Source organism: Condylura cristata, unplaced genomic scaffold (assembly GCF_000260355.1).
Source record: "Condylura cristata isolate star-nosed mole 26May11 unplaced genomic scaffold, ConCri1.0 scaffold00033, whole genome shotgun sequence".
Taxonomy (NCBI): domain Eukaryota; kingdom Metazoa; phylum Chordata; class Mammalia; order Eulipotyphla; family Talpidae; genus Condylura; species Condylura cristata.
The window spans coordinates 1,418,135-1,441,680 of NW_004567134.1; the positions used below are offsets into that span (position 1 = coordinate 1,418,135).

The 23,546-nt window shown below is 34.4% G+C and overlaps 1 protein-coding gene across 1 annotated transcript in view; it reads right to left on the reverse strand.

Annotated features, from left to right (window-relative positions):
- Positions 1 to 23,546, reverse strand: part of ZCWPW2 (zinc finger, CW type with PWWP domain 2) — an 85,302-nt gene that overhangs the window by 1,387 nt on the left and 60,369 nt on the right. Inside the window, exons 6-8 of the mRNA XM_012732070.1 lie at positions 10,481 to 10,539; positions 9,354 to 9,421; positions 3,007 to 3,128 (exon numbers count right to left, since the gene is read on the reverse strand). Of these exons, the coding sequence (XP_012587524.1) occupies positions 3,007 to 3,128; positions 9,354 to 9,421; positions 10,481 to 10,539 (249 nt within the window). The remainder of the gene's footprint in view (positions 1 to 3,006; positions 3,129 to 9,353; positions 9,422 to 10,480; positions 10,540 to 23,546) is intronic.

Below are 23,546 nucleotides of genomic sequence, written 5' to 3' on the forward strand. Positions count from 1 at the left end.
GAAACCTCCTATGTAAAATAAATGACAACATCATCAAAATGACAACTTTGAAAATAAGTCAAACAATATCTGCTCAGCGAATAAACATGCTCAGGACTTTAAAACTATCAGGTGTAGTCTTTTCAATGTATTTAGTTCTACTAGGTCACTTTCTCCTACAAACAAAACATATCTCCAGTTTTTAGTGGAGTTAACTTCAGAAGCATGTAAATTTTTCCTACTAACTAGAAAAAGAAAGGGAAAAAAAATTCCTGAGGCAATCATTTTTTACTTTAAACTGGAAATTACTACAGCTTTGATAGTTGGTTTCACTGCTATTCCCCTCATTTTAAAGCGAACAAGGCTCTAAATATCCTGAGCCTGGTGTGAATGCCAGACGTACAAAACTCAGTGTGCAGTGGCTTATGAACCAGTCAGCAGGAGGCACTCACCTGCCTGCCAGCAAGTTAAAGTGGTTAATTTTTACAATTCCTAAATGCCTTTTGAAAGCGTAAAATATTACAAGAATCTGAGACAAAAGGCAAGCTCCTTCCTGGTGATGTATTAAAACTATGTATTTTACCTCAAGAAATAAAAAATCAGAAGTAATTTTCTGTTCTATCATGTTACTAGTTATAATGGTAAAGTAGAAGCCAATTCTGTGGCTCTAAAAGCTCCAGGATACCTCTATAAAAATCAACCTGGCTGAATTTTTGAAAAGACAAACTGCAACAACTGAAAAAATATTGCACAAAACCATATGGTGTTCAAACAAAACATGCAATTGCAACAAAAGAATAATTATATACTAACTATATTTATATAAGATATATGTCTATAGATCTTGTTCTTAAAAGGTTTTTTTTTTTAAATAAAACAAGTTTTTTTTTTTAAACAACAGGAGTGGTGGAAAAACTGCACGTACTGGGCCCATGCAAACTGAGGTACAAGCTGGTATCCCTGGTGCTGATTCAAAAACTATCATGTTTTTCAACTCAGTAAGAGTTTTTAACTTTTTATTTTCTTCTTTTACACTGAGCTCCTCCTTCACTGTAAATTTTGTTCATTTTCTTGATTTCCAACTCAATAAAAGTGGTGCTAAGATCCCCTTTATATTCTTATCGAAGATCTGAAGTTATGCAACTGAGAGCAATCATGCACCCTCTGACAAAGCGTGTAACCACTGCACCAATCACAAACCACCTCTTTCTGTATCTGAAAACAGACAGACATGGGGACAGGTCGTTTCTCAAAGTGTGAGAATGTGGGAAGAGATAAAGTAAGAATATCTTTGTATTTATTTTCTCCAGTGCCTGCCATTGCCAGCTCTCTTCCATAATAGCTAACCTCAGTTGTCACTCCACACAATAGTTCTGGTTTGTTTTATTTTGCCCTCAAATCAATCCTCTGAAACAAGTGATAAGCACCTCTGCCAGGTGACACAACCCTCGAGGGCAGCAGCAGGACTGGGACACAGACATTAGATTCCAGTCACTGCTCCAAGCCTCCTTGCACCCTTATATCTAGGTGTGTGCATGAGTGGGACAGACCTTTAGGGATATATGACTGGTGCCATTTTTCTTTCTTTTTTTTTTTTTTAAAGATTTATTTATTTGTGCTTACAGAACTGGGGTATAGGCCAGAGGCTCAGGGGCGGCGAGAGGCTTCACCAAAGACAGAGTGGGAAGCAGAACATGCAGAGCGATGAAGTACACTGCTGAGGGGAGCAGCGGGCGGGTCAGGAGAGGTCTGCCACGCCATGTGGTCACCTCCGGGGCAGGCGGGGATCGAACTTATGCAGAAGTGGCTTTAACTTCTTAGTGCTGTGCTTTAACCCGCTGCGCCACCAGGGAGGGCCGCCATTTTTCTTTTAAACTATTTAGGGAACAGCTGTACTGCCATCTGCTTAAGACTTATTTTCTCATACCTACCACACTGATGTTCCTACCAACTGGTATTAATGACCTGGATTTTGACCTCCCATTTTGTTGTGACAGAAACTTTGTTGCCTCTTTGTGGTTGGAAATGTGATGAGGGACACAACAGTTGTGGAGCAGGTTAGGAAGGCTACTCGAGCAGAGGTTCTTGTGTCATGTATTGAAAGGGTACAGGCTAGTAATAGCAGATCTTGTGACAGTGGTAGTATCATGGTCTGGAAAGTGGGATGGAATGGGGGATAAAGTTTTACAAGGAACAGAGAAGGGAGCTTTGTGACCATATGCAAGACACTCATGCCATCAAAGTATATGTGTTGATATTAGTATGTGCATCACAGGCAGTTATCCTGATGCCACCATGGAGTTAGTCACATAATGGATCAACTGTGGCCTATGCCTGCCCCTGGCCTCCCCTGTGGTATGAGCTATTGTCTGTAGGTCTACGATTTACAGATAGCAAATAGGTTACAGTCACCCATAAGTGACCAGCTCATAGGAAACCACACCATTTGATGAAAAGAGATGTGGAGTTGATATGCTGAGTACTGATAAGGAAAGCACATATGGCTTTTCTCAACTCAGCAGTTAGCCAAAAGAAAACAAAAATTGACATGAATGACGAAACATGTTCCAGTGAAAAATTCTATGTTAATAATGATGTTTGGCCTTACAGAGGTTGTTACTGTGGGTGAGCCAGACAAGACAGCTATTCCTACAAACTGCTCTTGAGCTGGCCCCTTCTCCAAGCTAGAAAGATTGGCAACAGCAAAAAGGTCCACCTGCAGTGACAACCTGAGAACCATAGTGAGCCTCCCTTTGCCTTTTCTTCATTCCAACTCCAAGGATTTAAAAAAAAAAAAACAAACCAAGAAATACCTTTGCTCAAACACAGGTATTTTTTCAAAAACTGATAGATGCACTCTGATTTCTAACAGGCTACTACTTAATTATTCATCTGATGATAACCAACGCTAAAGTTTCGAAGTAAAGTAAGTTTTCCATATAATTAAAAAGTACATTCAGGAACAATTTCTGTCATTTAAAGAACTTGAAGTTTCTATTTAGGCCTGATAACAACTATCAACACTACCTTTTCTTCCATGTTTATTTCCTCTCCACATTCCTCTTCATATCCATCAGGTGTTGTGGGCTCTAATGCTTGCTGTAGCATTTGTTCCAGCTCTTTAAGTAAAATTTCCGTCTCAGAGACAACTAAGGAGACATCATTAATACAGTATAAAAATAGTACATTTTAATTATTTTAATCTAATTCATAATGTGAACCATCCAGAAAGAAGGTATCTGCTAAATGTTACAAAATAAAAACTAAATATTTTGGGGAAAAAAATCATATAATTTTCAACAGCCTCTTTTATGCAAAATTATTATGGATTTTCATGTCAATCTTTTACAGTTATCCCTTGGAAAATGTAAGAGACATTCCCTTTATATATTCACCATTCCCTGAAATAGCAAAACTGACTAGTTATTTTCATGTTTTTTTTTAAAATCAGAATCCAAGGACATCAAATTATGTTGTTTCTAAACCAGGGGTGAGAAAATTTTATCTCTAGAGGGACAGAGAATAAATATTCCAGGCTTTAGGACCATAAGTTCTCTAGCACCACTACTCAATTCTTCTGTTAGAGGGAAACCTTAGGCATGCATATAAACAAATGAGAGTAGCTACGTTCTACTAAAATTAAGCCATAAATGATTAAAACTATTGTTTAAGACTGGCAGTTTTGTAAAGACGCTAATACAGGCTAGTCTATTGTTAATCCAAATAGCAACACGTCTTAATTGTACAACCTGACTTTTAAAACATTAACACATATTCAGGAAAGATACTGTTTGTGTAACTGAGACAAAATAGCCTTCCCCACCAAAGAAATTAATGGATGTTGTAACTCCATAGACTCAACTACTGACTAACAATATGTAACTGAGTTCCCATTTTCAATAAAAGAAATTATGTTCATTTGTTACAGGCTCTTGATGAAATAAAGATCAATGAGAGGCCTTCTATCTTGAACAGAGACAGATGTAGCATCAGAAACGTCCTTTCAAAGGTACCATGATTCAAAAAGAAAAGGCCATGAATATATGCCCATCATCTTCAATTCTGGTTTCAAAACCTGGCAAAGCACCTCCTATTGTATGCCATTCATTGGCAGGTCACCAAAACCACACTAAGTAAAGCTACAGAGAGTTCATAGAACATGAAAAGAAGCTCAAGTAGTACATATTCTTTAGAGCTGAAATATTAATGAAGACGGAAACAAGATACTTTTAGTGATGATACTAATTTTTTTATTTAATATGTGGAACATATTTAAAATTTTTCTGACCAATAATGTTTTGAAAGAGTGAATACAACATGTACATCCACTAACACAGACACATCCAAGGACACGCACAGCCTAAGTATAGGAAAGGTAAAAACATTATTGATGTAAAAAGTTTTATTCTCTATTCCCTACAGTTCAAAAGAATTAATATTCTTTTCCACATTCTTATTATTTCTTTGTTGATAATTTTCTCTTACCTATTACTCATAAAAAGGACATTTTAAAATTCTGCTAAAAGGGGACATAAGGTAGGGTGGTGGCCCAAAGGACTATGGTAGAGGGTTATTGGTGTTTAAGTGGTTGATGTGATGTGAATATGTACATTTAAACAGGTGTAAACCCACATCCCTAAAGCAATGTTATAAATTAACATTATCTCAAAAGTTAAATTAATAAAATAAAAATTCTGCTAAAACATTTTTTTATTAAATAATAGTGTTAAAATAGGGAAGTTGTAAGAAAGGTTTTCTTGGTTACTGCTTTAGTACTAAAAAATCAGTCTTTAAATTTTTCACATAACAACTTTGCTTATAAAAAATATTTTTCTGTCTATATTTACTGCTTTCCCCAAGTATTTCACATACAATTAACAGACATTTAATTTGTCTACTAGGGGCCAGGGACTGAAGAAAATAGGCAGAGACCAATGAGCCTTCTGGCCATCTCTTCCTATGAAACACTTTCTAGTTTCTATGAAACACTTTCTAGTTTCTCTCTGTAAAGCACTTCTCTCAAAACAGTTTGAAATTTTCTTTATTATGTCACCCCCCACCTTAGAACCAGTTCCTATACTTAATAAACAAAACTATAGCTTTTGCAAAAACTGGTATATTAGTTGTATCCCACATACATCTGTGTTTATGGTAATTGCTAAAGTCTAAGAACATGGAGTGTGAACACTTACATTCTAGAACAGTGACATTCAAATTCTGATGGGTGTAAAAATCACCTGAAGAATTTATCAAAATTATGCATACAACCCCATATCTACTGACTTGGGATTTTCTGGAGGAATGTATATTTTGTTAACGAAGTTAACCTTGGCTATGGCAGATTTCTCACTCAGTAGCCTATTACTTAATAGACAACTACTTAGTTTCTCCACACTGATTTGCCAGTCTCACTCACAAATATTTTACAAAGACTACTTTACAAATAGTCTACAGAAATTGACACTGACATTTAATGCACTGCTGAGAAGGTGAATATGGAGCTATACTGTAAAGGGAAAAATGTACACAAATAGCTTTATATTTCTAAGGTGAGGCTAAAATACAATGTTTTTGATAATGAATGTCATTGCCAAATGGCTTTGTAGGTTCTCTATTTTTAAGTGTTTTGAAAAATATATATATATGTATATATATACATATATATATACATATACATATGTGTGTATATATACATATATATATATACGGCTTTTTCATCCAAGGGCAGACAAAGTAATGGATGACTTCATAAATCAACCAGGTTCACAACACCAACTTGCTTGATAGCAAATTCTACTTCCAGAGCAATGGAAGGTTTGCTTTTCTAAATGGGTATTTCTATGTTGAAAACTGATAGAGTTCAAAAATAATTCTCAAGAAAGAACAGTTACTATAATCTACAAACTAGGTTATCAAAATTGGTCAATGATCTCCAAAGATAGAGACCGAATGAATGCCTTTGCTGATTGCAGGACCAATCATGTTCTATCAATACTGATTATCCTGTAGTTTCCCTGACTTGTTTCAATTTGTTGTTGAGAGGAAAGTGGCAGCATTACAGCTGCTCTATCACTCAGAACATTTTTTTTTTTTAAGAGGGTTGGGGAGAGGAGGCTCACTGATGCTGAAGTCCATACCTAGCTTTTAAAAATGAAGTTTTATAAAAGTAAATCAATGTTGTTTTTCCATTTCAGGTAAGAAATAACTATTTGTCTCAATAAATCAGCCACTACTTTTAAAGCTCTCAAAAGTATGCTTATGAAGTTTTATTCAATCTTATTTATTAAATGTTTAAAGAAGTTGTTTTTCCCCTTAGATAACCTACTGGTTACTGACACTGAAAAAGTCATCTAAAATAAGTTTGTAAGCCATTTTATGTTGAAATTTTGAAAGACTTCTACAGAGAATGCCTAAAATGTATTCGGCATTTGGTTTTATAGTAATCATGACCATTTCTCCTTGCTCACAATTTAAAGCTAGAGATGAGGAAAATAACAGGTTGAAATGCTTCAGAAGGGGAGTCCTCGTCCTGGACATAAACAAATAGGAACACGGCACTTTTTCGGAGAGGAGCATGAGGATAATGTCCCCTCCCCGTCAGTCTAGAGAGTAGAAGGCAACTGCAAACCAACACTCATTCCTAAACAGTGCTTACCACCTTTCTCCCTGTCACCCCTTCTACTTCCAGACGCTGGCTTCAAGGCCTCCATGCTCTTTCTAGGACTCAGCCCACAACCCAGTTCTTCCCTACATTCACCATCCTCCTCCAAGCTTACCTGACTCAGGTGACTGATGAACACACACTCTTATGGTTTGTTAAGGAATGGTAATCCATTTTTGATTGGTTATGGGTACTATTTCAATCTTTTATTTATTCAAACTTTTATGTTTTGTTCACTCTAAGAAATTATTTACCAACAGAAAATAGTAACAAAATAAAACAAATTACAAAACTCAAAGATTAAAGAAATCAAAATCAATTCATTAAGAGGGATTCAAAGAACAATAATTGCATTTTTCACAAGATTAGACCAATGGGCAGTGCTGTACTATAGCCCCTATAAATTTAGGAAATAGACAAACTTTATTAATTTTTTAAAAGCTACTATGACCCTAGATCTCTGAGGTGCCTGTTTCCCACTAAAAAATGGGAGACATGATAATATTTCCCTTATTTACCTTGTGGAGCTCAAGTAAGGATAAAGTAAAATCATCTATGTGAAGTGCTGTGAACAGTGAAGATACACAATTATTATTGTTATAGGTGTTGGTTATCATTATTATTATTATTTCGTCATCATAGATATCTCTAAGCACCAAAAAAAAAAGTTACAGGTATAGTACAAATACATTATATTCTTGATTGCAATTTTTCCTCAAATGCAAACATACTTAAAAGAGTTATTTCTTAGATTGAATCTTTTTACAGTAATTGGCATACATTTTGAATTATTGAATGATTCCTCAGATCTTCTGTTAATTTGCAAAATCAAGTTCTCTCTCTCCTTTTTGGGCTAGAGAGCTTCCACAGCCTCTGTTACAGATGAAGAATCTGTTACTGGGAGAGGTAAAGTAGGTGTACTTAATTAGTTCCCCTCCTTATCTCTAAGGGACATATAAAGCAAGAAAGTGAGAAAGAAAGAAACAACCATAAAACAAAAAATAAATGGTAGACAGCAGGCTTAGTAGCCTAAAAGAAGACTTTCTTTAGCACCTACAAGTAAAGAAAAAGGGTACAAAAAATGATGGCAGAGATTCAAGAAGATGGTGTAAGTTTCCTTTACAGTTAATCTAGGATTAATTCTACTTTAGGAAGAAACTAAATGTGGACCTCCCTAGTGGAGCAGAGGTTAGCGACTGAGGACTAACAAGCTATCACCTGTCACTGTGGCTCGAGTTCAATCTCCTGGCCAGGGAATTGACCCATATGGTGCAGCAGAACTCTCCTGAACCTCCTTAGCAGTGCATTTCAGTGAGTCCACCTGTTCTGCTCCCCCACTCTGTCCCAGGTGAATGCTCTCACTCTCTTGTACCTCTGGCCTACACCCCAGTTCTTGTAATGCATTTTATAGAAGAAATTAAATATTTTAGAGTTGGGTCAAGAAATGTGAAGAAATTTGGGTAGGAAGTAAAATATTATGGAGATTTAAACTCTTGCAAAAGAATCAGTTTTTCAGAATTCAGTTTTTCAGTTTTTCAGTTCTTGCAAAGAACACAGCAGACTAGGTATTTCTGCTCTGTAACTGTTCAAAATGAGATGAAGTAAAACACAGATTTGGTTAACTATTAACAACTGACCACTGAAGTGTTTCTAGAACCATACCGAATGTAAACTCCTGAAAGGGCCTCCCTCATCATGGATAATTGCTGAGATATAGTCACCTATTTACACCTAAGAGTCATTTCCTGGTTTTAGAATCCTCACTGCAAGAGATTTCTTCTGATGTTGAAATAGACAAGGATTCCAACACTGGGACATTAAGCTTTAGTGCCAGGGTGTCCTAGTGGGAACTCAGTGTAGAGACAATCTGACTTTTGCCTTTTCACAGGAATATCTGAAATGATTACGTGTGGTAAAGCCAAGAAAAGGAAACTTAATTGGCAGAATGTATTTAAAAAGGAGCAGCAATAGAATTCTATAGTGGCTTAGGAGAGGAGCAAACGGTTCTCTATTTTCTAAATAATTATTCCATCCTTCTCTGCCTGCTTTCCTTTCATTTATGAGACTACAGATTAATGATTTGTTCCATCAGTTGAAATGCAGTGCCGTAGGGTATGGGTGTCTACAAGGAAGTGGGAATGTGGCACAAACACTTCTTGGGATTTAAAGGGCTTTGAACTCTTTGCATTAAAGCCAAGGTTCCATCTTGCAAATAAAATTGCCTGCTTTACAAGATGAATGAAAATCTAGGAAAAGTACACAGCTTTTGAAAACGAAAACCTTTCCCTGCATGCCACATTCACCCTGTTGTGTTCTAATGCCAATGGCAGTTAATTCAGTGGGAAGTGCCGGGCTACTGTTTTTCTTCTTTCTCTCTCTTTGGCACCCTAGGATCCCAATAAATTTGGAGTGGAGCGGTCTGAATTGAAATGTACTGATGCTGATATTTTCTCCCGCAATTGCTAGAGCTTTATCTAAGAAAATTAAATACATGACGGAGACAGAGAAAACTTAATTCAAGGAAATAAAAAGCTAAGGACAATTCTGAAAAAAAAAAAAAAACATTTATACATGAATCAATACCAAGGATGATCTACTATGTTTCTCATATGGTTATCTATATGTAAAACAGCATTTTCCCCCTATCAAAGGACTACAGTTATATTTGGTGGAATTAAATATAGGTGAAGAACTAAAAGCAGGCTTCACATACCCATGTTTTCCTTTGATAAGGCATCATCTGAACAAACATTGTCAAAAGCGGATTTTAAAACAGCTTTCCTAGAAAAAAAAGACAGATTAGTTTTGAAAGATCAATTGTGTATATTTAAATCACCATTCATGTATATTCATTAGTAATTGCTGTGAAGGAATATGTATTTCTTATCTTGGGGTACTTATTATTGGTTGTTTCATAAAGTAGTAGGCAGCATGATATCATGAAAAACCAAAAGGGAATAAACTGATTTAAGTTCTACACCTAGTGAAAAGCACTAACAACCCACCAAGTATATTACATGGACTTTCTCATGTAGCACTTACCCAAAAAAATCTACTAAGTAATTGTCACTCTTATTTTATAAAGAAACCAAGGCTCTGGTAAATTAGAAATTTGGACAACAGAGAGAAATGGTTGATCATAACAAAAGTAAACTTTAACAGACTAAAAATTCCATGCTTTTTTTCATTACACTCTTTCTTACGTAGTCAGAAAACATGTTTTCAAATGATTTTCCCCCTAACCGTAAGATCTTGAAAAAGCCACTTAACTTCTCTAGGCCACATATTCTTCATCTTTTAATTGGAGATAATTATGATACAACCCCTGCCAATTTGATGGAGTTACTGTGAAGTGTAACTGAGATAAGACAGTGGAAGTCCCTTTTAAAATTTTAATTATTCACCTTTTGAAAAAGTACAAAGAAGAAGAGAAGGACTTTGTATTAGGGTCAATCTTTGTCTTTGAATAGGAATCCTTTTAACCCAGAACAAATCACCATTGATTAAAAAAAATAAAGTGCACAGAAGGTTCAGTGATAAACATTAAACTTGTCATCAGTGGCTTATTAGTTCAGTATGAAGTATAAACTTCATACAATTTTTAAACTAGAAACCTGCTTTTCATCTGATCACATGATACTAACCTTTGATAGTTCTGGTTCAATATATTTGTATACACTGAATCTTCTCCATAGTTCTAACACTACTACCTATCACTATTAATTCTTTTGGCAACTTTAAACATAATATTTCCTAGATGAGCAAAATCTTTAAAATGTTCCTTAATAATGAATTCATATATTTAAATTTTATCATAAACTTTAATTTAAAAATACATACCTTTTCCTTTTTCTAAATATGGGCTTTCTCTTTTCAGTATTATTTCTAGAAACCTGCATCTATAAAACAAGAACAAAAAAGCTGAATTAGTTCACAAGGGACTGAATGAGCTCAGTATAATAATGGGTGCTATGTAGGCTGAGGAATTTAGTCCAGAGGAGAAACTCTGGCCCCTAACCCTAAGCAACTATAACTCTAAGTCACCCACTTCACAGTAACTGCAACTGCAGTTATCTGCACAACCTGAAATGGTACACTGATCCAGTATAAATCCCCTATCTTTGTGGCCCCTTCTTCAAACTTTCAACCTTTCCTCAAGTTTTCTCAAAATCCTATGTGAAAACAACTTCAAAGTTTTAATACATATATGACCTTTAAAGAAAGGAAAAGAAATATTCAGATGCCAGAAACACAGAAAGATATATAGATGGGAACTAACATAGTGAAGCCCATAAGGAATTTGTACTGGAGTAAGACCTTGCAAGGGTCTGTGGTTTTTAATGTCTGAGAAAAGACAAGACAATGATATTAAAAAACCAAAGCCTTCATACATTGCTGGTGGAAATGTAAAATGGTAGCATCTTGAAATGTTAAATATAGATTAACCATGATTCAGCAATGAAAACATTTGACCCCATAGAAATAGTGCATGAATATTCATAATGTTAGTCACACTAACAAGAAAACAGAAGCAACTCAAATGTCCATCAGTAGGTAGATTACTTATTATATGATATGTGGTATATAAACAATGGATTATTATTTAGCCTTTAAAAATAATGAAGTACTGAAACAAATTGCAACAGATGAATATTGAAACCATTATGATGTATTAAAGCAAAAAATTGAAGCAAAAAAAGTCAGAAATAAAAAACATGAATGATCCATTTATCTGAAATGTCCAAAAAATCCAAATCTGAAGTAGAGACAGAAGTAGATTTGTCATTGCCAGAGGTTGGAGGGAGGCAAGAAGTGGGCATTGATTTCTAATGGATATGGGCTTTCATTTTGGGGTCATGAAAAAATGTTCTAAAATTAGTGGCAAATTCACATATTACATATGTAAATAAACTAAAAACAACTGAATTATACACTGTAAAAAAGTGACTTACTTGATATCTTTCTCTATAAGTCTAATATTTTTAAGAATTACTTAAAAATGTTAATAATAAGGAAATTGGATTAACACAAATACCATAATAAAAAATGGATGTCACTGTTGTAGATTTAGACATTTTAAAAAATTATAAACTTAATCCTCAGTGTCTAAGACTGAACCTTAATGTAACTACCAAAGGTTAACTTCTTTTATTTCATTTCTTCTTAATTTAATCTGCTAAAGTCAGTAATTTCTGGGACCACTTCTGAAGGTCTTTAATTGTTTCACTAACCTTGATTTTAATCATCCTGAATCAAGCATCGAAACTACAAGGGTAGGTAAAATTTTTTCAATATTGTAAATATTTAGCAGCTAACAGAGTGCTATTCACATCGTACATTCAAAAGCATTAACTATAATGGGAAGAAGGCTGCATTTAATAACACTCAAAGCATTATCAAACAGCTTAAATACCTTAATAATCATTCAAGGAAGGTTGCATAAAAACACTCAGGGAATTCATATTATTATGGTGTAACGACTAAGTGGTCCTCTTTTCGTGTTCTTTCACCCTCAATGTAATGTCAAAATATTTTTCAGCACTGTATTTGTGTGTGGTATATGAAAATATGATATATAACATACATGTAAAGTACACAGACATACTGTAGTCTAAATCATTGACTTCCATCTGTAGAGACAATGTAAAGTAAATGTTTTATCTTATTATTTAAGTTAAGCTTCAGTTACATGCATACTTGAATATGAAGTAAAAAGGCTCTGAAAGGAAGTAAGATGACAGTAAAAAAATTACAGGTATTCATAGAAATAAATATTTTGAAAATAGCTACTATAAACTCAGGAGATTTATGTTAGAGACAATTAGTTGCTTTCCTACTTTGTTTAATATTCCATAGAGGCTAAAATGAACTTGTCAATATTTGCCAAAATGTCCTGTGCTCCAAGACTTTGGTTAAGTAAGATGTGATGAAGAATTTGGAATGACAGGATTGGGATTTGAATGCAAACTCTGTTACTTACTAGCTGTATGACTATCAGTAAGTCAATTAACAACTCTATTAATCTACTAGAGATTGGTATAAAGTGATCCTTAATAAAATATTTTATTACTAAATGGCTATACTGCATTTTGGGATTTTTTTTTTATTATTATTATCAAGTCATTTCGGAGTTTAAGTAACATGCCAAAAAGTATCAACCATGCTTGACAAGAATAATACATCAGTGGTTTTGCTGACATCAAATCACTGGGTTTTTTTAAAAAGATTTATTTATTTATACATACAAGAACTAGGGCCGGCCCTCCCTGATGGCGCAGCGGGTTAAAACACAGCACTAGGAAGCTTAAGCCACTTCCGCATGTATTCGATTCCCGCCTTCCCTGGAGGAGATCCACATGGCGCGGCAGACCTCTCCTGACCTGCCCGCTGTTCCCCTCAGCAGTGTACTTCGTCGATCTGCCTGTTCTGCTCCCCACTCTGTCTCTGGTGAATCCTCTCACCCTCCGCATCTCTGGCCTGTACCCCAGTTCTATATGAATAAATAAACAAATCTTTAAAAAAAAGAACAACAACAACTAGGGCCACTGACTAGAATGGCAGATGGTAAATTTCTTTAATTGTAAAGGACAGAAATACCTTAAAAATTGTGTTTATATCAGATTTATATAATCAACATAAAAATGACTTGACACTGCCCATTTCTTCAAGTCACAATTCATATAAATGAAAATGTTTTTATTTTTAAGCAGAAGAATAAGCTTGTTTGCTGTGGTAAGTACAAAATTCTGTTTGGCCTTTTTATGCTCATAGAAAATATAACTAATGTTTTGTAACTTCTTTTGAGATTGTCAGTCAACAATCACAAAAGCGCTGCCTACTTTGACAGAATTTCCAAAAACTTCTATGCCTTGAATAATGTACACAAATTATGCATCAAAACTTCTCAGACAGAGGGAAAAACCAGTATTTTCATTTCCCTTTGGAAATCTCTTGGGAAAATATCTTGAAGTAAAGATGAAAATTAGTTTCATGCAGCACTGTAAATAATGGTTATTACTTAATGTAAATATTTGGAGAGTACAAATAATTAAGTTAAATATTTGGGCCTAGATAATGACTGCTTTTAACAGTTCTTTGAAAAAAGGAATGGTTGAAAATAATAATTTTCTAGCTCTATATTAAATATGATTTGATCAGAGAGGATAAAAATGTAGTGTTTCTTGCATAAATGTCAATTGACTACCACATGTGCCAGTCTAGTCATAGTTGAATAGAGTTTAGTATTTCTGTGAAATTTAGACAATGTCAGAGATTAGTCTTTGGCAATATGAGGTCTACATATTTTGTCCCCTGTACTATCTTTCAGCCATTGTAAGTTTACAATAAAGCATTGGATTTCTCTGCTTTGTGGGGTTTACCTGAAAAAAACAACAATAAAAAACCCAATAGACTGGCCCTCCCTGGTGGCGCAGCAGGTTAAAGCACAGCACTGAGAATCTGGAGCCGTTTCCACATGAGTTCGATTCCCGCCTGCCCCAGATGTGACCACATGGCGTGGCAGACTTCTCCTGACCCGCCCGCTGCTCCCCTCAGCAGTGTACTTCATCGATCTGCCTGTTCTGCTCTCCATTCTGTCTCTGGTGAGTCCTCTCACTGCCCCTGAGCCTCTGGTCTGTACCCCAGTACTGTATGCACAAATAAATAAATCTTAAAAAAAAAACAATAGTGTGTGTATTCTAGCCGTGAGCTCAGTCAAGGAAAGTATTGTCCCTAAAAACAGAAGTCGACCACTGGACCACCATAAATATAAGACATGAATGACGTTCTTTATAACCTTCCAATCCTGGTTGACGGTAAGTTATAGCACACTTCAAGGAACTCTATGGTCATGTACTTCATTTTTAGTCTTGTACTTAATTGTTTAGCTGTCCCACGGATAGAATACAGAAATTAAGGAGGGATTTTTAATAGCATACATTTCACTTATATTCATACATAGCTTAAGACTATTACTAGGGCTAATTGAAACAAGTGTCCAAGGAAGGAAAAACACCACAAAAAGCAGAATTTATGGCACAGTTTAGCTGTTAGAAAATCCAAGTCTACTGGCAGCATTTCCTATTTGTACATGTTCTTCTAAAGTCACTGGTATTTAGCAAGACTGTTGGGAAAAGATGAAGCCTCTAAGGAAGACTTTCTAATATCCACAAATTTTGATTATTCCAAAAATTTGATGTTCCTAGAACATTTAATGGTGACTTTTTTTTGGATAAAGAATGAATGCTGAGCATTTCATTATGTGGTTTACCAATTTTATTTCCACTTACTTGAATAGTAAGTACAACTAGCCTGATTCTTCAACCTACAGATTACTATCAAATGTTCTAAGCATTTATCTTAAACATAATGCAAAGATCGCTATTCTATACAGGACTAGGCAGACACTACACAGCAGCACAATTCAAAAAATACTATTCTTTTAAAAATTTCACCTGGATTCAAATCTTTATCAGCTAAGATGATTTCTGAAAAAGAGAACATTTTGCATTTAGATTCATGGAAGGACATAGAATATACACTTCCCTTTGCTTTATGTGGGTGCTTTTCCCAGTATGTGTGATAGTAAAGATGTAAGATGTCTACCTAATGCACACATTTCACAAAATATCAAATTATTTTTTGGAAAAAGTGAAGATATTTAATATAAAACACAAAATAAAGATTAATAGCACCTCAGAGTCATTATAATTTAAAAGAATTAAAAAATAATAATCTACCTTTGATATAAATGGAAAGTCAAAAGACTTATAGGCAGAAACCGAATGTTGATAAACTTTATAGATGAATTTTAATATGTTACTTAATTTCCACTTGCATTGTGTTTTTTTTCCAATGATAAAATCTTCCCTTTGCAAACAGAAAAGCAGTAGTTATCAGTATTAGGCATGGAAAAATAATTTAATATCTATAAATAAAATAGATACAGTCTACATAATACAGTCATTATTCAAATATTTATTGTATGTCATATCAAATACTATTCAACATCAATTAGTAATAATGCTTTTGCTTTTAATGGTATGATATGAGAAAGATTCATTTTGTCTGTAGCTTGATTTTGGAGCTATGACTTAAGTTTCTCTGTATCACAGAAAAAGGATTATACTTATAATGAAAACAGTCAGTAAAGTAAATTGAATAAAGCTGTATATCACAACCTTTAGTACCAAATAACAAAAGATATCACTTGGAAACTTCATGTGATAACTGGCACTCAAATTGAAAAGATTTTTGTCTTTTACAAGAAAGCAGTAGCATTTGTAGAAGTCTCCTTATCATCGTCTGACAAAATTAAAATACAACATAGAAAACATGGAGAGTTTGGATTGGAAAGTTTTGAAGTTCTGGAATCTGTAACATCAGATTTTAACTACTACTACTAAGCTCAAATTCCAAGAAATGACTATCTGAGTGAAACTTTATTTGGAATTGTGGATATAGATGCAAAAATTAACACAAAACATCTATTATTATAAATGGTGACATTAAGAATGATACTCCTGTTTGCTTTTTAGTAAGCAGAAAGAACACATGTCTTAAGGGAGAAAACTCCTGCTGAATATGAATTTTCATTGACCAAGCACCTAATCTGTATCCCTGAATCATTCACTTTCTCACATAAATCTCTTCACAGGGACAAATCACTGGTTTAGGAAGGCACCAAACCCCTCTCCACTTCCACATCCGCAGCATCTCTCAAAGCTGCAACCAGGCAACCACAGGCGGCCCAGCAGTCCTGCGAAGGAAAGCTTCCCTTTTGTAGCCAACTGTGTGAACATCTTTCCACTACAAGCCCATGAACCTGAAGAATAGGACCGCCTCATTCCTGGACACTTGTTTGTCTTCAGGAAAGGAAAAAAGGGTGTTTGCAGCACTGCTGTCCACACACCCTGACACACATTTCTGCCCTTCTCCCTAGTTCCTCCCACTCCGAACTGCCCATCTGCCGGGAACTACTAGACCATTTAAATCAGACCCATGAACTGAAAGTGAAATTTAAAAAAAAGTTAGGCAAGTATACAGTTCAAAAGTGGAAAACAAATTTGAAAAGCAAGTATAATTATTCACAGCAGAAAGTGGGTACTCTGAACCAACGCATCTTCACTTGCCCTCATAAGCAGTATAGAAAGGCTTTGGCACTTTGAGACAAATCCATTTACTCTTTTATGGATAATTAAATATTTTACTTCCAGTAGAATAGAAGTAAGTTAATTAATTAATATTTTTTTAAAGATTTGTTTATTTATTCATACAGAACTGGGGTACAGGCCAGAGATGCGGAGGGTGAGAGGACTCACCAGAGACAGAGTGGGGAGCAGAACAGGCAGATCGACGAAGTACACTGCTGAGGGGAACAGCGGGCAGGTCAGGAGGGGTCTGCCTTGCCTTATGGATCTCCTCCCGGGCAGGTGGGGATCGAACTCATGTAGAAGTGGCTTAAGCTTCCTAGTGCTGTGTTTTAGCCCGCTGCACCACCAGGGAGGGCCCTAATTAATATTTTACTTCTAGTAGTTATCCTGTAGAATTTCTACAGATTGCAATTTAAGGTAAATAAGATAAACCTTGCAGTCCAATCAAGTTGATTTAGTTACTAAGTTACTAAAGAATATTCCTCTAGAGGCTGTTTCAACCTTGTCCTGGTCCAGTTTTCCTCACAGATGTTAAATACAAGGGATTTAAGTTAACACAAAGAAAGCTTCTTATGTTAAGATTTTCAGTGGTGATTTAAAGGAATAAATGGACAATTTTCTATAGTGATATATATTTATATGTATTTGAGAATGCAAATGTGTCATCAAGGTGTGTTTACATTTAAAAATTTAGATTACAAAGCTTTTTGAGGGGCCTTTTCTGGTGGCGCAATGGGCTACAATGCAGCACTAAGAAGCTAGCCGCAGCTGCCTAGCACGCTTCCATCCCGCTAAGGAAGTAGTAACCCACATGGCACAGCAGACCTCTCCTGACCCACCCTCCTGACCTACCTGTTACTCCTCTCAGCAGTGTACTTTATCAATCTGTCTGCTCTGCTCCCCACTGTGTCTAGTGAATCCTTTCACAGCCCCTGCACCTCTGGTCTGTACCCCAGTTCTCTTTGCATAAATAATCTTAAAAAAAAAAAAACACTTTTTTGAGAGGCTAAAAATCTATTGATGAGGGATGGTAGTTAGTTACTGGGTGCATGACAAAACTCAAGAAATTTCACTGAAGATCTGAGCATTTCACTGTATTTAAATTTCACCTGCATAAAAGAATTAAAGTGGTAGGACAATGAAATATAACTAATTACTACCAGTTTAAAAAATGACAAAATGTTGATAGAATACTTGAATGTTTCAAATTTGGGGACACTGGCCTATGGGAAGGTGAATGACGCCTACAAAGTAAAAGCCTAAAAGAAACTTAAGTGGGCTTTGAAGCCTGACAGTGACCTTTCCCAAGGGTTCCTCTACTTATATTCTTTTCAAAGTTTTTTTCTGCCTGGAGCTAGGAGCCATCAGTAGGGACCTATTATAACCTTTATCCGTAGGGAAAAATGCATATAAAGCTAAGTGAATCAAGTGAGTTGCAATACATGAATTCCATATGATTAACAAGCTTACTAGCTAACAAAAGTATCCAGACATCTAGACATACAATGCAAGTAACTTATGCTGTAATAAGACTAGTGAAAATATCCTGTTTATTATGTGAAACTTATGCAACAATTTTGGGGAAAAAATATTTTTTCATCAGGAAATGTTAAGAACCAAAATTCCTCATTCGTACATGTATAAATCAAGAGAAGGGTGATTAATTTTGCCTTTGAAAGCAGTGTAAGCAAAATAATTGGTATTAATAAAAGTAAAGTGTTATTAGCAGAAGAATATAGATACATACATAATTTCTCTTTAGAAACCAAAAAACTTCAGAAAACAAAGTGAAAAAAGATACCCTTTTACAATTTGTAGTAATACATAGGATAGCCTTAATTAAAAACATGTAAATTTTACATAGAAAAAAACTAAAGAAAATTAATAAGGAAATGGTAGGTTTCTACATGGGTGCATTTAGTAATTATAAACATGCAATTTCTCTGACAAGCACATGGATTTTTCACATACAATCATCATCTCAACAGAATTTTCTTGGGACTTGACTAATCATAAAGTTACCTGTGTGTTAAAACTATTTAAATTGTGTCTTTACTGAGATTTCCATGGGACAACAGAGTAGAGTAAAAAGTTTAAAACCAGCTCATTTTAACAGTTCTGGAGAGCTTTGGTTTGCAGGGTGGTCTCCAGTTGCTTCTACCTGGCGCTGGGACAACTGAGGGCTGGAAAAATATTGGCTTCCTGTTTGAGAGTTGGATAAGGTGTTTGAGGGATATTGGTTTGTGGTTTGTTGATTTCTCAAGTGAAAGATGTGCCCTTTTTCTAGCACTAAGACTTGGCTAGCCCTGAGAGGGACAGTCCCTCTCCCACCAGAGAGATTTTCAAAAATATCAAAACATAATCATATACTAAACATTTAAAAATGTATATTTCAATACAAATTTTGAAAACAATTTTTAGAATAATGAAGGATCACAAATCCACACACTAAATAAAAACTTAGAGCAATTTGGTAGTCATTTCAAGACCAGATACATGAACAGAAACAAATAGATTTTTTTGACATGTTAAATGCTATATTGAACTAGGTAAAAGGCATATTAAATATTATAAATAAGATTTTAAAACAAAAGAAAGGGAAAATTACTTTTTTAGTCAACAAATAGCATTGGGATAACTCATTATTATAGGGGAAGCAGAGTATCTTCTACCCTTCTAAGTTTTTACTGGGCCCCCTATAACAAGAGGGAGATTAACAAAAGAAAAGCATACAATTTATTTAATATGAGATTTATGTAAGCTTTCAACTTTTAGCAGGAAATGAAGACCAAAGACAACCTGAGATTTAAATGCCAGATTTTTTTTTTACCATTTATTTATGCATTCAGAATTGGGGTACAGGCCAGAGGTGCAGGAGCAATGACAGGATTCACCAGAGGCAGAGTGGGGAGCAGAACAGGCAGATCAATGAAGTACACTGTTGAGGGGAGCAGTGGACTTGTCTGCTGCCCCGTGTGGGTCACCTCCCTAGTGGGGGACTGAACTCATGCCAAAGCGGGCCAGCTTCATGGTGCTGCACTTTTAACCTATTGAGCCACCAGGGAGGACCCTAAATACTAGATTTGATAAAGAAAAAAGTTGTGGGGAAATGAGATACAACATGAAAGGATATGAACTAAGTGCAGTGCAGTATAGCATACAGTAGGTCTGTTCCTTTGTTCCAGATTCCTCTCAGTGTTTCTTTGGGGAGAAGTCTCCCTTTCTCTGGGTATATGGAGACACCTACTGATACGAGATGATGAGCATTTTTGTCATGTGTCTGTTGATCATTTGCATGTCTTTTTCTTGAGAGGGGTCCACTTAGCTTTTCTGTAGCTATTTTTATTTGGTTGTTTTCATTTTGCTGATTTGAGTTTTCTTTAGACTTGGATATCAGGTCTTTGTCAGATGTGTGATGTGCAAATATTTTCCCCCATTCAGTAGGGTGTCTTTTTTGTTTTAATGCATTTTCATTCACTATACATTAGCTTTTTAGTTTGCTGTAGTCATATATGTTTATATTTTTGTTTGTTTCTCTTGTAGTTGGAGATGTATGTGAAGTTTGGTTCTCTTAGAGTTGGAGTGAAGCCAAGGTCTTGGAGTGTTTTATAGATGTTTTCCTCCATGTATTTTATAGTTTCAGGTCTTATAGCAAAGTCTTTAATCCAATTAGTTAATTTTTGCATATGTTGTGAGATATTGGTTTTGTTTCATTCAATACACATTCTATATTAGTGAAAGTCTTCAAAACATTGCCATTAAAGCCCTCAAAGAAAAAAGGTCACTATGTAAGTATACCAAAAGAGCTACAAAATATTTTAAATGAAAAGTGGAAAAAATGTTTGCAATGCATTAAAAAAATGTTAGTAATAACTACAGAGGCAATTTAAAAATACCCATAAAAGAAATGGGCTGGGCAGAGTATGAATAGGTAGTTTTGCAGAAGAAATACAATGTCCAAAAATATATAAAAAATGCTTACCCTCATTAAAGTAATAAAAAGCCCCACCAAATTAATAATGATGTATTTATTTCCTTGTAAATTTTGGAAAATATGTAATGATTAAAGGTAGCTAACACTGGCAAGAGTGGAAAAATCAATCCACATTGTTAAGTGTATTCACATATAATTGTTTAGCAGAGAAACTTACTACTACTTGACTAAAATTTTTACTTTTATTTTGAAATGATTTCCTACATACATAAAGTTGTATAAATAGCACAAGATTTTCCCTACTTCTTCATTCAGCTTCCCCTAATACTAACCTCTTACACAATGATAATCTTCCCATTTCATTTGGTTGCTATGTCATCTTACTTTATTTCAAGCCATGACAATTTCTTAATCTTTCCTTGTTTATGATCACAGCATTTACTCCAGCAATTCTACTTTTAGGCGCTACTTTGCTGGTATATGTGCAGAAATGTATTAAAGTGTACTTATTTTTTATGCTTATTTCTACAATTTAATATAGGGAAATACTGGAGGTGGGGCAACAGGGAGCATGTTTTGAACTTTCTGGTTTATACACTTTGGTTTTCCTTAGTTCCCCGCCCCCCAACATTCATGCATTTGTTTTATACTTAAAATAAAACAAAAAAATTATAAAAAAAAAATTCTGGCAAAAACTAAAATTTGCAAATTAAGGTCGTCTGGACATTCCTTCAAACTAATGAGAGTACTGAGTAGATCCAATAGCATTTGGCATTTTTTTTTTTATTTAGTTAGTCATTTTCTTGGTGGAGGATGTTTAGTTATTTGGAAAAACTTTTAAAGTATGTTTGTTCTTTGGAGGAACAAGTCACACCTATTTACTTTTCCTTTAGATATATGTAGACAAAAGTTGAAAGATATTCGAATACAATGATTTTGCTACATTTTTATCTGCAGTTTTGCAAATTCAGAATAATCCTGAAGAGCATATTCATTAAGTGAGGCCACTTTCATAAAGTGAATACTATAGAGTCACTTAAAATCAGATAAATCTTTGACTTGAAAATATATTAATAAGAGACAAAAGTAGAGTTCAGTTGACTATTTTTATTAATAAAGTATATACATACCTTACATATTCTTATAACTTATATATATTCATAAATATTTGTACATATCTATATATACATAGAAAGAGTAAAATTATTAAAAAATTTCCTCTTAGAACTGAAATTAAAACTTGTAATGTCTTACATTTGTAATTTTTCTCACAATTCCACCTAATTTCAAAATCTCTTAAAACTAATAAAAATCACAAAACAATAGAGAAAATGTTTGTGATGTACTATGTAAATGAAAATATTAGTGGCACTTTACTTGATGAATAAAACTATGCAATAAGTAAAATGTTATTTATTTTAAGTACATATAGAAATGTATGCATGTGTGTATATGTATGTTTATGTATATAGAAATTACTGTAAATAAATGCATCATTTAATGAAAATTTGATTAATTAATGTAAAGGATTTAGGTGTTTTGAAAAATTCTATTTTCCAAATATAGCATTACTACTTTCAAAAAATCATAATCAAAATGTGGGACTTAACAAAAGAATTACTTAATGGAATAATGATGTTATTACAATTCTGACAATTTTAAATGTTCTTAAATCTTTACTTCCTATCTCTTCCTAAGAAGAAAAGTACTAGCATTTATTAAACAAGTGCATGCTAAAATATAGTAACTATATGCTATGATAGTTTCTTTTCACACTGACTTTTATAACTATTATAAAATGTCATTATTGTTGTTCTTAACAGAGAAATTAATTCAATGAGATACAAAGGTGTTAACTTGCCTAAGGTTATACAACCACATAGCAGAACAAGATCATGAAGGTAGATTTGCCTCATTCATAACTTCATTCTCTCTCCTCTACAATATGCTTTTCCTAAGCATTTACATATTCAAGTGTCTTTCAGAATCAGTAATAGGCCACACCATCGGCTAACCCACTTGTCTTCTTTATACCCTATTTTCAGTTTTTCCTTATTTTTTTAACTCCTTTATTTCTAGAGCTAACTGACTCAGAATTTACTCTGACCTGCACAAGTTCTTTAACAATCTGAAAGTGCTTCAGATTCATCAATATAAAATTAGTTAACTAAAACTGAGACACCTAATATGGTATGCTATGAAGTTAAAAACAGATCTGCATATATGAGCCTATGTAGTTAAATTGATGGAATAATTTACAATATCTTATTTTTATAAAAACAAAATGATCAAAATATTTTTGTATTTACATATACAAATTTGTTTACTTTAATGAATACAGTTCGGAGTACTTATATTAGCCTTGGATAAGAGACTGGAGAAGTAGTTATTTCTTTTATCACCCATCTTTGTATTTTGTTTAAGGCAGTGGTGACTATAATCTTTATTCATAAACCAGAGATAATAATGACTATATCACACAACTGTTGCTGGAATTACATGAAATAATATGTATAATTATTGGTACTTTATAGGTACTTTTGCTTTCATACTAATAGCTTTCCTTTGTTGGTCTATATGTGTTTTATAAAGCAGTATTTTAAAATACTGTATTTAGTATCCATAGATCCAAAATGTACAAATAATAAAACCTACCTTATTAAATGAAATTAACACTGAACTGTATAATGGGCCTAGCTTGCTAACTCTTTTTTTTTTTTTTAAGATTTATTTATTTATGCATACAGAACTGGGGTGCAGGCCAGAGATGCGGAGGGTGAGAGGATTCACCAAGACAGAGCGGGAGCAGAACAGGCAGATC